The sequence below is a fragment of the Calidris pugnax genome, unplaced genomic scaffold, assembly GCF_001431845.1.
Source record: "Calidris pugnax isolate Ruff unplaced genomic scaffold, ASM143184v1 scaffold68, whole genome shotgun sequence".
Taxonomy (NCBI): domain Eukaryota; kingdom Metazoa; phylum Chordata; class Aves; order Charadriiformes; family Scolopacidae; genus Calidris; species Calidris pugnax.
In genome coordinates this window covers 5412308-5428644 of record NW_015090921.1, presented here as the reverse complement: position 1 = coordinate 5428644, position 16337 = coordinate 5412308, and the positions used below count along the sequence as shown (strand labels likewise).

At 39.6% G+C, this 16337-nt stretch overlaps 1 protein-coding gene across 1 annotated transcript in view; it reads left to right on the top strand.

Annotated features, from left to right (window-relative positions):
- The window catches only part of LOC106892751 (cytosolic phospholipase A2 epsilon-like), a 33550-nt gene that overhangs the window by 14073 nt on the left and 3140 nt on the right, over positions 1-16337 (top strand). Inside the window, exons 7-18 of the mRNA XM_014950172.1 lie at positions 4377-4419; positions 5012-5075; positions 6437-6579; positions 6728-6817; positions 7644-7681; positions 9199-9334; positions 11190-11326; positions 12562-12784; positions 13702-13816; positions 14546-14683; positions 14961-15068; positions 15956-16147. Coding sequence (XP_014805658.1) covers positions 4377-4419; positions 5012-5075; positions 6437-6579; positions 6728-6817; positions 7644-7681; positions 9199-9334; positions 11190-11326; positions 12562-12784; positions 13702-13816; positions 14546-14683; positions 14961-15068; positions 15956-16147 — 1427 coding nt within the window. The remainder of the gene's footprint in view (positions 1-4376; positions 4420-5011; positions 5076-6436; positions 6580-6727; positions 6818-7643; positions 7682-9198; positions 9335-11189; positions 11327-12561; positions 12785-13701; positions 13817-14545; positions 14684-14960; positions 15069-15955; positions 16148-16337) is intronic.

Sequence of the window (16337 nt, the reverse complement as noted above, 5' to 3'; positions counted from 1 at the left end):
AGATTAAAGAACCCTGGAAAGGTGTGAAAGACGGAAGTAGCTGAGATTGGTCCAGAGCTTTCTGGTGACCCAATTGACCTCTCCTGTGTTGAACAAGCTCATCAGGTTTTGGCATTTCTGGGTGGGAGAAGTGTTGACAAATATCAGAGAATTTTCAGTGCTAGCAAGAAATACAGCTAACCGTGCAGGACAGTATTGTGATGGGAACAAGGAGAACATACTTTTTTGGGGGTAAATATGGCAGTTTATCTCTGAAACTAATAACTATTCCCACCAGCACATTTTGTCTGACACTGTTTATCTGAAGTAGTTTTTCTCTCCTTCTGCGTCTTCACTCTAGACTTTATCAATTGTAAGATTTACTATATTAGCCTGTTCTTTCTTTCCAGCATTTCAGATGAATAATATCACACATGAAGTGTAACCCCAGGCCAGGAAAGTTTCCTGGGTTGCACCTACAGTAGTGGCTTTGTCGCTCCTATTTTTGTTTGCCTGTTGACCTCATTGCACAAATTGTGGTTTTTGTTACTTTGACCAAAGAACATTGCAAAAATTCCCTCACGATACACTGGTGGGCTGTATGAAATTGGCTCCTGCATTCGTTCTCGCTATCTTTTACTTAAAATGGAAGAAAATCTTCACTTTGGTAGCTTGGTTTTCACAACTGCAAGACAAATACCCTCTCTAGTTTTGCCTCCCTCTCACGGCACTGCTGCGGTACCCGCAAACACTCGTCTCTCTGCTGGCACTGCCCGTGGCAGGCACTGAGAGCCAGACGTTTGATCCCAACGACACAGAGGGGAAGGCATGCTCCTTCCTCCAAGTGCCTTTTCGCCAGCACCTGAGCCAAGGGATTGCAAACGCCTGCCCAGTGTTTTATGGGCCCATAACACGAGCCCAGCTGGCAATGACAGCTGCTGCCCTCGAGCAGCAGCGACAGAAAAGGTAAGGGCGTTGTACACAGGTTGATGATTTGCGTGCTTTCATGCTCTTTGTGTTATTTTCCAGTGATTATCAACGGTAACACGGGCTTTCTCCCTTGTGTTTCCCCTGGTAGGGTCCAGCATCAGCATGAACCTCTACGAGTTGCTACAGGAACGGGGTCCCGCTGGACTCGGTGGCTTCGTTCCCTCAACATCCCCTGGCCCTCTGACTTCTGAAGCCCACGCCTGATACTGAGGGGCCCCAAAGAGACTTCTGATGAACTAAAAGGTACTTTGAGTTTCCAAGGAGGTGCCTGAGGGTCCCCGGGGTATTTGCTGAGTCTGCTGATCTTTTTGGCATGTTTGTGTCTTTCAGATGCCCCAGGTTGAGGAGGTACATCTCAAACAACTCTTAGAAGAATGAAGGACCACTTTTACACAACCTTTCATCTCAGCTCCCCTACCCTTTTCTTTTTTTTCTAAATGTGAAAGATGATGTTTAAAACAAAGCCCACTTGACACACATGAATGTAAATAGGTGTACAAAAAGTTGTATAAAACTTAATTATTGAAATATGGCAAAAGCATGATTTTTAGAAAATAAAAGTCTTTTTTTCTTTCTGTAGTTCTGCTGTGTTATTTTGAGAAACTTCCCCCGTATGTGTGGGTGAGCAGCAGATCATGCTAGCCATTTGGTTGGGGCACTGCTGGGGAAACTCTCAGGGTAGGCTGAGTTTCCATCCATCAGGAGCCAAACGTACTGTTTATGTTTGTGTCAGGAAGTCACAGGGCCTCAAGGAGCACTTAAGGCAAAAGTTTTAAGTCGAGGAAAACAACAAAGACTCTTGGAGGCAAATACAGGGTTTTTTATTGAGAAAGTACCATCCCCTGTCCTTCTCTTGGCTTATCAGAAAATTCAGAAAAGCAGCTTGCATTGTATGGAAGCTGGATCTGACATGAAAGAATTAACATCTTCTAGATGGGTATCAAAAAACCCACATTCTCTGGTGAAACAGAGCATGGTTGCCCACTCTAAATGTGAACTGTGATATGGGAATTCCTGTGACTGTAATTTCCCAGGCAACACTGCCCATTTCATTATAATCCAGGCATGATCTAAAAGGGCGGAGAAGGCAGTTTGATGTGTACCAGGTGTTGGGAAGTGATCTCGGGGCTCATAGAGTCCACTGCTGTGTTAGGCACCCCTTCAACAGATATTTAGTGGGGAAGGATGCACCGAGTCTCTGTTCTTGGCTTCTCCTGCTGCAGGCTGCAACGTTCTCTCAATTCTCACAGTAAGACTGAAGTCTGCATTAGGAAAGGCCATAAATCACAAACTGTGATGCAGGAGAGGACAGGAATTGTTAGTATGTGTAACGAGGGCTGTCTAATAGCAGGTTCTTATTAGGGAAGTTACCAGCTGGTCCTGAGAAGTGGACATTATTCAGTGTTCCACACAAGGCAAAATATTCAAAAGTCCCTGCCAACATGAATAGTAAAAGCTCTTCTGCACCCAGTGGAGCTGTGTTTCTAGCCACAGCTGATCTCCAAAGGTTCACAGAAAAGTGAGTGCCTTTGCTCTTCTTAAAACAAGTGCATAGATCACCAGGTTAAAAAAAAATAAATAAATCAGAACATTTAAAACAACAGCTATCTTGTTGTGACCAACAGAAGCCTTGAAATTCAGGATACAAATGTGGGAAGTGCAGTGTGGAGAGTAACCAACAAGTGACAGCACCTGGGCTTCCTCACAGGAATGCCTGCAGAGGTGATGCTCCAAGAGAGACATCTCAGTTGTTGGTGCTTAATGCCTGTGTTGTCCTGGTTCTTCCCAGGATCCTTCCAAGCCATTCTGCCCAACAATGCAGGTTCTTCCTCTCTGCTTGAAGGTCATGCCTTGAACTCCTAATTATCAGTCTAACTTTATTCTTTGCTGACACCAATACCTCAAATAATGGTACACTCTACTGGATATTTACCTCTACAGAAAGACATCTTTTCCTATCTTTCCACTTTCTTTTTACCTGGCTATTTGGACTGAGATCTTTTAATATCCACCATGCTCTTTCTCTGCTTTCCTCAATTTTTTAATGAAGTATTTGAGGATAGTGATACCACATGTTAGTTATGTAATGTTACAACTATTTGACTAAAAAATAGCAATTGAGTGCAAAAGTTTGAGTCTGAGGCAAAACCTGTGTAGTACTTAACTGCATTTCCCTGCATGCGGGTAGAAACACACAGTGGTTTTTGCCCATTCCTGACAAATGTTCTTTTAAAATACTCTTTCAGAAAAGAGAATCTACAAAATTCTTAAGTAAAATTCTTTTTCCAGTGTATAACTGGGTTTTTTTAAGGGAGGCTTGGTGTGGTGGTTTGTTTGGTTTGGTTTGGTTTTTTCCACTGGAAGATTTTTCCTGAATATTCTATATTGATTTTTAGCCAATTCATATTTTCTCTTAAAGGAAAATGCTGATTTGGAAATGAAACTTTAAACTGTTTATGAGCTTTGAAGTCTAACAATTGAGATAAACCTACTCTTAAAATGGATAATAACAATATCATTCATCTGATTTTAAAGGAAGTATATTGCTTTATTGGTTTCAGCTGAGAGGAAATGCGTATCTCAATTGTATTTCTGTGTGAGACTACAGTGTATAATCCATAACTCCTAAAGTCTGAATAAACAGCTCGTACCGTCTGCAGCAGGTTGAGGGGTTGGTGCTCAATCCTTATAATTTTATGTATGTGTGTATTCCCTTTGGACTAATCTGAATTATTGCAATACTGTATGAGTTTACCTCTGCAACTTAATAAAATCTTAAATTATAAGATATCCTTAATGAGATGTTGCCTGATTTTTCTGAGCGAAAAATATTTAAGGGTATAAAAATTGGCGTCTGCAGTATATGAACCCACTTCTCCCCTAGATGGATAAGTGGAACACATCTGTAGGTATAGTGATACATTAAGATCTCTTGTCCATTTTGCAAATCACTTTATCGAGGAAAGTATAATTTCTTGTGCTGTTATGGTATTTTTTGGAAAATTGTGGAAATCTAGACCAAGTGTATTTGTCTTCTGAGTACAAAAACTTGAGTCAAACTTTGTAATGGTCTCAACAATGATGGATGTAACAGCCTCCAGCTCTCCTCAAACTCAGTATGTCATGTATCAGAATTCATTACATGGTTACTAAAGTTAAGTATGAAAAACCACAGGAGTAAAAGTCTAGCTTCATATTCTATTATGGGTAGATGGAAAAACTTGCAACTCAGCTCGTCATCTAGAACTATGCTTGATAAAATTTTTAAACTATTTTTGAGTGAGAATGTTAAAGTCAGAAATGTCAAAGTTGATGGGGGGGCAAATGAGTAATGTGTTAGCTCATAGACTTAAATAATTGTCTGAATCGTCCCACCCATGACATGTATTTTCCATTTTATGTTTCAGTCTGGACTATCCCGATGGCATCATTACTAACGGAGTACTAGTGGTAATGTATATTTTTTACTATCTTTCCTGTGCCTGCATAACAAGTGTTCATATTTTTAACTCTGGAAACTTTGAGTGCTACCAGCTGCCCTGTCCTACTGAGAAAAAAGGGTCTGTTGTTGGCCCTAAGGATCGTTGTTTTCCCACCACTCCACTGCAGTGCCACCTTCTGCAAAAGCATGCTGTGAGGCTGCTGTCAACACGCGTGTGCTACTTATCCTCTTCTATAAACTTGAACTTTCTACCCACATTCTACACACAAATTCCCACATTACACCCAGAACTCCCAGGGGTTAATGAAGAAAAAGATAAAATGCTCATAAGAAGAGTCCCATATCTCAATATGCCTATTATTTTGAATAGGTCTCTTCTTCTTACTTAACTGTCTCTTCAAGTTCAAGCAACTCCTCTTTGCTTTCAAAATTAGAAGAAATGCCATGTCACTATTGCCTTCATGTTATCTGAAGACACAATAATGGATAATAATGGTTTTGCTTATTGATCAACAAGATTGGGTTGGTTGAGAACAGTATGAATCACTTGCAATGACATTTATACTTCTCTCAGTTGTCATTTATCCTCTCTTGCTACAGGCACGCGAGGTTTCCTGTTTGGAGGTTAGACTGGATATGGGGAAGCTGCCGCAGCAATCCACAAGTGAGGTTATTGCTTCATTAACCTATTGTTTTTGTGTTGTGTTTCAGTCATTGTCAAGATGTTGAAAAAATAATAATCTGTTGTGCATGTTACTTTAGCTGTTTCACATAATAAGTTTCACCATGCCCCATCTTGCAGAAAGACTGTATCTGCCAAAAGCAAGTTAGTCAATTATTTAGTTGACTATTATTTAGTTTAGTATCTTAAATTGATGCAAAAATAGAGCCATATATGTTAATTTTTTTCCCAAGCTTTAAATACTATACTAGTGGTCTTTGTTTATTGCTTGATCAAAATGAAAATTTGTAACCAAGTTGGATTTTCTTTTTAAAATTACCTTATAATTAAAATGTAGAACTCTTATCCTGTATATTTAATTTGGGTTTGAATTTGCACAAAATTTCTGCACATTCTGAAAGAGATTTTTTTTTTTGGTTGCTTGAGCAAAAATAATAAAATTAGGCTCTTAAGTTTAAATGTAAAATTGTATCAAAGGGGTCTGTGCAAAATGCAAATCATCACCAAATCAGGACTTGCCTGTAAAATGTAGCTGTAATAAGTATAGCAGGACTCCTCACTAGTCTTTAAGTTGATTCAAATAAACAGTAGCTCATGTAAAGCTGCTCATGGGGCAAATCTCAAAAAAATCATAGCTGTTTCGATAAAATTAATGCATGGAAAACTGACCTTTATGAAGAAAATGATAGCAATGGCTGAGTTGCATTATAGGAAGTTTCAGACTGAAATATGACATGGGGAGGAAAGGTTAGTGACCTAAAATTATATGTCTCTTGGCTCTAATCTTGCAAGAGAACAGTGTATGATCTTTCTGTAAATGTAAAGGCTTTTCTATACATGAAACACAGTCTTTGGGGTGACAGGTTGTTTCAGTTTTGGTGACACGACAGCACATGTCAATTGGTCTGTTTGATTTTGGGGTTTGAATCCTTTAACTATTGTAGCAGACACAACAAACAATAAGATATACACAATGAACCAGAACAGACTGACATCAGATAAATTACTCTTTTATTCAGTGTGAATAATCCAAAAGGCCTTTAAAATGACACTCCTTTAAATCTAAATCTTGGTTTTATTTATTCATGGAAAACTCCCACCAAATAGCATGCTACAGGATTTTGAAAGTATGTGATTTCTGTATATTAATAATTTAGACAGATCTGCCAAGATATTTTACATTAGCTTTCAATCTGTTTTGGCCACCCAAAGTCTGATTAATCACTGCAGTGTAAGGAAAATCAGACAAAAAGCAAGCAGAGTAAAAGTGAATTTTATTTATTAATTATGTGTGTTTGCTCGGAATAGTTAAAATTCTCTTTGTTTCCTGCCTCTATGTTTAGATCTGGAGCTTACATTTACAGTGAAAGGATCCCATGAAGGAAGCCAGAAGATTTTGCTGGACTCTGACCCCAGCCTTAGGATCATTGTGTTCCACTGTGTTATAAATGAGCAGACGAGGCTGGATATCACACTGCCAGAAGAGGTACGTTCCCCTTCTGTGTGTTATCCTTAAATTCTATGAAATTAGAAGAAGAAATTAATGTAACCAGTGAACTGAACTAGCGTTCTTAGTAGGAGAAGTTCTAGAGACAACAAACCTTTCACGTGTGCCACATTTTACACTGTTTCAGCTGGCAGATAATAATGAAACAGCGAAATCCGGGGTCCTTTCTTTCCCTCTGAATTCACTCCCTCTGCAGAAGGAAATAATAGTAGAAGAGGTGAGTCCTGTGAACCTTTTGAAATAAATATTTTCAAAATGTGCTTAATATTGTCTTGCTAGAAAGGAAGTTACCAGGTGAACAAAATCACTGTGTAAAATTGTACAGCTATTTATTGAAAATGTTAAAAAAAAAAAAAAAGGCTGTCATACTCACTTTTAAGTAAGCAGGTGTTGTTAATAATTGTAACAATAGGCAAATCATTGCAAACCTGCATCCCAAAATTAGAATTAAGTGGTTTCAAGGAACAAAAATGACCATCACAAGTATATGCATTCCAAAATGTCTTTTTGGATAATTCTAGAATGGCGAGTTTTAAATAATACAATCCAGAATACGAGCTTAATTCAGATTTTAACTTGCCTAATATTGATATTGAGAGTAATGTATGTATTTTGTATGTAATTTTTTTCTTTTTTTTTTTAATACTGTAACTTGCCTTGTTCTTGTTGCTGCTTCTAAGTGTGTACACTGTGAGTTGTTGTAACATGCAAACTCGTGGCACACTGATTGTCCCAAACAGAGAGGCTTGTTAGATAAGACAGAATTTTATTCCAGAGCAGGGAGTGAGGCTTTGGTTAATTGTACCAAAATAATATCCTTAGGCGTATGAATTCTTATTTCAGAACCTCTTGCTGTATGAGCTTGAAAGAAAGAAATGTTTTAAAATTTGGTGGTAATTATCTTTATTTGGTTAATTGTACCAAAATAATATCCTTAGACGTATGAATTCTTATTTCAGAACCTCCTCTCTTGCTGTATGAGCTTGAAGGAAAGAACTGTTTTAAAATTTGTTGGTAATTAGCTTTACTTTCTGGATTTCTAGGATCATTCCTTTCACTTGTGCTTGACATCAAGGAAATGGTAAGATAGCCTCTTTTTGTCCTACCATCCAGGATTACTGTAAACTAGTTATCTAGGTCTTTTTCTGTGATAGGTGGAGAGATGAACACATGCTGCGTGAGTGCTTTGTCCTGTACTCACGTGGTGCCGGAGGTAAGCACGAGTCTGCTGCAGGTACAGGATCCTGCAGAAAAGTGAGATTTTGAACCTTGGTAGGTTTCCAAGTCACCGAAACAAATATGGGGCAGCCCAGCTTCTGCCTCTTCTGCTTCACAGAGCATAATGGGAGCTGAGAGCTGAGCGGCTGCACCTCTGCCAGCCCGCTCACAGGGACAGGACTGCACCAGTGACAGCTGAAATGGAAGACAATGAGGTTTTATGGTAGTAAGGATGCTGCAAACCATAGGAAGTTTTCATATCTATCGGGTGATATACAGAAGGGGAAGCAAGGTGGACTTTCAAAACATGGGAGCAGTTTGTGTGGGTGAAATTCAGAGCGTAGGAAGAAGATCTACCTGTTCAATCTCTGCCTATAACAAAATATGTTGAAACGTACATCTCACAGATACAGATTTACAGGGTGCAAGAGAAATTTTAATCTACCACTAAAAGAATAATTTGTTTTTATAAGGGCAATCAATTTGCCTTACTCTGCTTGCAAAATTTGCTGACAACAGAGGTTACTAACCTCTGTTACTTCAAGTAACTTCAAGTTACTACTTGAAACTTTCATGTTTGTGAAATATTGGTGAAAGTAATGTTCAGATTAGAGTTTGCAGCCACCAGAGGGTGATGTAAACCAGAAGATTTGGTCAATATGCATGCTCTTCTCAGTAACAAGACTGTTTGTGTCGTTGAAGGCACAAAACATTAGCTACCATCTGATCGGTTTTGTACCTTTTTTTATCTGCACGTTTTTTGGCTTGTGCTTCATATTTCTCTGGGGAGAAAATTCAATGCGGTTGCCCATGTGGAAAAAAAAGGATGGGTATTCTTACATATTTGCAGGATGAAGCTTGCAAATGCTTATCTAGAAACCTGTTCAGCACACGGGTGAAAGGCTGGATTTCACAGGAGAGAGGCTGAGCAGAGGGTGGTGCTGCAGAACTAGGTCTGCAGTTCAAGCTCCATCACACAGCTCATTTAGGACCTTCACCTTAAATACTCTCAGTGGGCAGTCAAAACCTGAGAATGGGTGATATCACTTATCCAGGATGTCATGGTCACAAAAAGGAATGGATAAAGAAAAAAAAACTCCTGAAATTACCCGTTTTGGTGATCTTTCCTTGGCTTGTATGTCTTGTCTTTGTGTCTGTGCTCACAAGTCTAAAGCACCTTGGAAACTCTCCTTCATCTTCACTACTGCTCCTTGCTGGCAATAGAAATGTTCCTCTTTCTTCTGTTTCTTGATCAATATGCAGACTCGGAGATAGCTTGTTTTCCAGATGATTTGTGGAGTTTTCTGACTACCTGCCCTACAGGTCTTGAAATCAACTATGAATTACATGTACATTGATTTGTCCCATTGTCTATTCCAGCTCAAGAGACCTGGATGTGCGTTTGGGGTTTAACCTGTGCAGGGAAGAGCAGGAATTCCTGTGGAAAAGGAAAAAATATGTTGCTGCTGCTCTGAAGAAGATTCTTCATTTGGAGGAGGATCTGAAAGAGCATGAGGCAAGCCAATAGAGTCCCTGGTAGCAACTCCTCTCTGGGGATGGGGGCCTGGCTCACAAGTTGAACTCCCAATTAAAAGCCCAGTTTGTTTAATCCTGCTGTTTTGGGGCAGGCCTGGCCACCCAGGGCAAGAGATGAACAAGAGAAGTAGCTGGCTTATACAGCAGAGTGGGGAAGGTGGGATAATGCTGTTATGGCCCCCAGAACTTCTCAACAGCTCCTCAATTCAACCCATTCGTGTTTATTCTTGATATTGCTCACGGGTATCAAGAGGAAAATTTGTAGTGGGCAGACATGGAGCTGCTGGGAGATGCTGCCTGGGAAACAAGTGTGAACAAGTATGCCTTAGCTCAGTAGTAGAGACAAGGTGGTGGTCATGGCATTTGGAAAGGATTTTGAGGGGAGGAAGCAAAAATTTTCACACAGACATCTGAACAAAAATAATTTGGGTGGTTTCTGCAGAAGAAAAGGTCTATTGTTGGGAAACCTGACTACTAGAATAAAGCTATCAATCTGGAAAAGAAGAGTTAATCTTATAGCATTATTGAGTTGCAAAGATGAAATAGCTGATTAAAAGTGTAGCTTTATCACTGTAGCCCTTCCTCGTGCCTCCATAATTTAGTCATAAGTTTTGTAACTGTTTATGTCTAGCTGGGTTGTTGACAATCAGAAGTGTACGGACATAACAACAACAAGAATCCTCTTAGCTGAGAATTACAAGAAACAGTGCTGTGGATAGGGTACAGATTTAAAAAAAATAATCATGTTTTGGGTTTCAGAGCAGAGAATAACATAACAAATAAAGTTTTCAAGAAAAATGGAAAGAATATTTTTACATAGCTACCTAAGAGTTTCCTGACACATAGAAAAGGGTTTGAGGTGGTAAGACCAAAAAGGTAAGACCAGAGCTGTTTTGTGAACAGGTCTAATAGCTCTACTATTCATTTATTTAACTTCAGAATTGTGAAAAAAAAAATCCTCTCTCCCTTGTTAACTGACTTAATTTTTTTTTTCTGTTCAAATGTATGATTAGAATTTTAATTCATAATGAAAAAGGTTAGAAAAGATAAAATGCAAAATACGACATTTTGAAATTATTCTAATTTTAGTTAAGATGATCAGATTTTTCCCCACTAGCATCTTATAAAATTTCCTAGTTCTTTCCACCAGGTTTAGGGTAGGAAGAACTTGTCTTTTTTTTTTTTTTTTTTTCGTATTTCATAGAATGAGAGAAATATTTTCTCTCAGCTCTATTTATTAACTCAAGGTACTAACGGAAGCAAAGGGTGTACCTCGTCAGGAAAAGATTAAGAGAAGAATAGTCTGTCTCTTCAATTACACTTGGACCTTGGATGTATGTGTCGGGGGAGCCCTATAGATGATTGTGCTTCAGGACATAAAGTAATTAGTGGCCTGAGGCCAGGAAGGATTCAGCTATTGTGTGGTCTGGCTGATTACAGGGTGCTGTGTGTTCTTCTGGGACACTGGTCATTGTTAGAGGCAGAATCATGGATCCCTAATCTGCTCCGGCACGGTAAATCCTGTGTTTTCTGTGACAGATTCTAATAATACACTTTGAGAAGAATTCCAGGGTGATGAGGTTGATTTCCAATTATACATTAAGTAAACAGCCTCCCTCCCACCCACCCGATCTGAAGATAAAAGCCTTCCCTCTCCCATCGGGCAGGTGGTGGCAACAGAAGCCTTTTGCAACCATCACCTCCTTTTTTCAGGAAGTAGAGTCACCGCTTGTATCAATACCTGCGGTCTGTTATCTGATTTCTGCAGTAGGAAGGATTGCTTGTCTCTAACACGTGCATGGCTTTCCCTCCTTCTGCCTTGCTGTGTTGAGCAGGTGCCGGTGGTGGCCATCACGACGACTGGAGGAGGGACGAGGTCTCTGACAGCGATGTACGGCAGCCTGCTGGGTCTCCAGAAACTCAATCTGTTAGACTGCATTTCCTACATCGGTGGTTTATCGGGTACCACATGGTGAGAATGACCCAAACAAGGTTTATGTTTGCACTTTCTTTGCTTAATGCTGTTGACTGCTTGGGCAGCACCATCAGCTTACGTGGCACTTAGTAAATCAAAAGCATTTCCATTTTCCCCACAATTTTCCCCATTGTGTCCACCTAGAGCAAAGAAACAAAACATACTGAATAAGAGATCAATTGTCATGTTCATCAGCTGCTTTTGTCACCACATTGACACAGTCTATGCCTGGTATTTTCATGTAAATGCTCTGTTACCTTTTCATATTTTATCAATTATACCTTAGACTGAATGCAACGAATTTGACTTTAGACTGGAAATTGAAGAAAGATGGGAAGAAGAATTTATGCCTGCCATTTGCTGGTTATTCTCACTTCCATTTTGGATTTAGAGTGCATCTCCCTCTGGTAAAAGGTGTATTTGGGGCTAGTGGAATTAATAGTCACAGACAGTCCAAAAAATGATGCCAAGTTAATGACCTTGGAGAGACTGCAGCTATGGTGGTTCATCATAAAGTGCTCTCTTCCCCCAGTGGGTACATGGAGATGAGTCATATTTAAAATAACTTAGGTCGTTAATCATGTGGGTTCCAGGTAGCTCCACTCCTCTACACCTGATTGGAAGTGGAGACAGTTGGGGTTTTTTTTTTGCACTGAATTGTGTGTCAGACCTTTATGTAAGTTCAAACCTTAATGGCAGGTTTGTCAAAGTATTTACCAAAATTCTTTTAAGTTCTCTGTATGTATGTGGAGATCTGACTGTACTTGTCTGTGTTACGGTTTCAAGGAGACAATGTCTTGTCATACCAGGACACGCCAAAGACCCAAGAACTGCCCAGTTTTCTCAGGGGTAGAAGCCAGTAGCAGACACTGGCAAGAAATATGAGACTAGAGCAAGCTAGTAGTGACTGCTCCCTAGAATACTTCCCACCCTCCAAGAAATGGATTTTCTGAGGATTTTTGGAGTCTTTGTATGCAATAGTCTTGGGCAGATTTTTTCCCCCCTTGAATTTCTATGATGATTTTTTGCACCCACATAAACTTTTATTGTCAAAACCACTAAAGCTGAGATGTTTTGTTTGCTCTTGAAATGAGAGTAATTCAGGTGTATTTAATTTTAAGTTGTGAACCCCATACGAATTGAGAAACAGGCAAAGAGGTTGCACAAAAGTTCTTTGAAGCCAAACCACAACATTAGTTCTCTTTCATTATTTTCTTCTAATGTTTCTTCAGGACAATGGCAAACTTATATGAAGATGCTAATTGGTCACAAAAATATCTGGAGGACGCAATCAAGGAAGCTCGCAAGCAAGTAACAAAATCCAAGATCTGCTGTTTTTCTTTGGATTGTCTTAAGTACTATTATGAGGACCTGATGGAGAGGACTAAAGAGGGACATAACACTTCTTTCATAGACCTTTGGGGGCTTGTCATTGAATCCATGCTACACGATAAGGTATAAATCCTTTTCTTCCAGAAGCCTGATGAACTTCTATAGCTATAAAGGAGAAGAAAATAAATCCTGGGATGCCATTCAGTATTACTAATGCAAATAATTAGTTTAGTGGGTGATTAAATTCTGTATATTCAGATCCATTATTAAAACACTACTCTTGCTTTAAAGTGCAGTTTACGTTGAACTGAAGGAGCCATGGTATTGCAGTCAAAGGTGTTGTTTTTTCTTACAGAAAGAAAAATCCTGAGAAAAAAATTATTTTGAAATTTAAACTAATCACTTTGGACATAAAATATTGTGACTAGAAGAGGCACTTAAAAATGTGAAATAATTTCCCTCACTAGCATAAGTGAATATATGCGTTTATAAAGTGACATAGACTGCATATGGAGTTGACACAAATAGCAGGAAATACCATTCTGTACTTATGTTATCAAGTTTTAAGAAAGAGTGATAGAAATTTTGGTACTTTAAAAACAGTATAACTTAAGTAGTTTCCTTCTAATTTATGTTTACACAAAGAAGTTTTAAATTGTCCTGTGAAATAGAATATATTCTTGCATATGAATATACTTGCAAAATACAATAAAATGTGATAAACTCTGTTCCCTAAGACCCAGCCAAGGAAAGTGCTTTACCTTTCAGTTAGCCACAGTCCTGGGAACATTTTTTTCCCTTGCTGAACTTACATTAAACCTCTCTCCATATCTCAAAATCCCGGAACCCATATAGCAGGTAGCTGCTGCTTATGGGATACTCACCGAGTTTGGAATATCTTATGACAGGTATTTCTGAACAACCCAGTGAGCTGAGAACGGGAAGGAGAACCTGGATAAAGTTCATATTTCACACTGTATTATTTCAAGTGCAAGTTGTTTTTCACTTCGTTCCATTAACCTTTTTTTAATCAAAACCAGAAAGATGAGCATAGACTCTCAGATCAACGGCAGACTGTGGATAATGGTCAGAACCCATTGCCCATCTATGTGGCCATCAACCTCAAGTCCGGCTACAGTGCTCAGGCATTCAGAGGTAATGGTCATGATGCAGATTTCTTAATAACTTTATAATTTAAGTAATCTGAACTAAGACTAAATGCATCTAATCAACTTTAATACCACAAGAGTTCTTTCGTTCTAATAGTAAAAAAAATAATTTCAAATTTCACATAATACAGACTAACACTTAAAAAAAAAATTCAAACATGTTTAGTGTTTAGAATTTGAGTTCTCTGTGTTGCCAGAAGCAAAAATATATTTATACCACAGAAGATGCCAAACTCCACAATTTATCCTGGTCAAAAAAATCTTGTAATGAAACCGATTCTTATGATGGCTCCCTGTGGTCTTATTTTGAACAATTAAAGGGAAAACCTTGAACATCTGGGGCCAGGGGCAGAAAAATCACTATTTTCTCTAGTATTAATTTTCACAGTGTTTGTTTAACATGAGCAGCTGAGTACATGACACCAGGTGAATGCTGAGCTCTCTGTCATTGATGCCTTTAAGGGATCAAGCTATAACTGGGCAATCCACGCTTTTGCGTAAGATTATCTGCACAGAACACTTATGGTTTCATTCAGACCAGGATTTTTCTTCTGGAGGTTGATCTATCAAAACATGTATATTCTCTGAGGGCAATAGTACTGCTATAGCTGGTAAACAGCATATTATGAACCAGGCAGTCTCTTTCTCATGGTTTGTTCTTCCTCTTCTGTTTACACATTATTGCCTTTTCATGATCTGGTTGCTGTTCCCATAGAGTGGCTGGAGTTCACTCCTTATGAAGTCAGTCTCCTAAAATACGGAGCGTCTATTCGCGCAGAACATTTTGGAAGTGAATTCTTTATGGGAAAACTAGTGAAGAGGCTCTCAGAGACGCGCATCTGCTACATGCAAGGTGACTACTGCCTAGAGGGAAAGGTGGCCTTCTGAAGAGGCAGCTGGCGTGAGTGAGCATGTGGTGTGTGGTGGACAGCCCTGGGAAGACACCAGCAAACAGGTCGGACAGGTGTGAGTTTGCATTGGCCAAGGACATACTTAGGAAGCATGCCCACAAAGATATCCATCCAGCTGGAAAGGAAGTATCCAAGGGGAAGGACTGAAGGTATGTATCAATTAAAATTCTTCCAAGACTACTCCATCAATCAGTTTCTATTCTCTCTTTCACATTACAGGCATGTGGAGTAGTATATTTTCCATAGATGTGATGTATGTCTGGAATTTGGCTGCTGATTCAGAGGACTTCTGGTGTAGATGGACCAGAGACAGAGTAACAGATATTGGTGAGAGGTTTTTTTGTTTGTTTGTTTGTTTGTTTGTTTGTTTTGTGTGGGGGGGTTTTGTTTGTTTGTTTGGTTTTTTTTTTAAACACTGGTGTATATATATAGTTTATATTCTGTGCAGAGATCAGATGCCTGAAGAGATGCTGTCAAATTCAGGGGGAGATATGAGGAAAGCAAAGCAGAGATGTCGGCTAAGAAATTTTTCTCCCTGATTTAGAAGAACTAAACTGTACTTCTCTGGCAAAGCTTTGGCAAAGCTATGCCTTTCTCTAAAGGACATACAGACACAAAAACTGTCTCCAGCAGACATGTGAAAGTAATGTCATGTTAAGAACAGATCTTAAGATTGTTAAGTTAGGATATGGTCCTTCTTGGCCACTAACACTGTCAGTAGAGAAAACATCTCTTGCAGAGGGCTGTTTTCTCCACTAAACTGCCCATGGAGAAAGCTCGCTCTTGCTGTTAATTGCAGAGGGAACCTGGGGTGATGTGCCTCCTGACTTAGCTAATGTTTGCAGCTGGGTGATATTCACGTGCTTTCTGAAGGTGTCCTGTTCTAAGGCCAATGTTGTCCTCCTGTTTGTTTTGGGATGCGGCTCTCCCCTGCACCACATGCTGCAGTAGAGGTGGGCATCATTGGAGGAAGCCTGGAGTGGGAGGTGGTGCTCACTCCCTGGCAGCTCGCTGCCTGCAGGTAGCTGTCACTTAATTCACTGTCTAATGCTGAGTTTTATTTGGTAGCATAGACCTTAGAGGCTTATAACTGTGTTGGATTTACTCTTGGGGTGGGGGGTGGTGACAACTGTGTTTACAAGTTACTCTGTTTTTTAAAATACCGATCATTTCAGAAAAATGTCCTAAACTCAGAACAACTTTCCTTCCTGCAGCGGAAGAGCCCTTTCTGTCCATGAATCCCTATGAGGTAGACACATGTCTCTTCACTCCCTCGAGCGTCCTCTCCTCTGCTCTGCGAGATGTCTTAACAGGACGCCCAACCATTGCACAGTATCCCAATTTTATCAGAGGCTTCCAGATGCATAGCAAGTACCCGGAGAGCGAAGGATTTTCCACCTGGAAAGGCACAGTAACTCAGCATGTTTTTCAGTAACATTTTGAGGAGGTTTAGGTTTGGGAAATCATTTAGGACTTCCAACGAGGAAGGAGAGACAAGACTGACATCTTCTGAAATTCCACTTCTCCCTTCCATAAATGGAAGAAATAAAAGATAGATTTGAAGGACATTTCATTTTTTTTCGGGGGCGGGGGGGG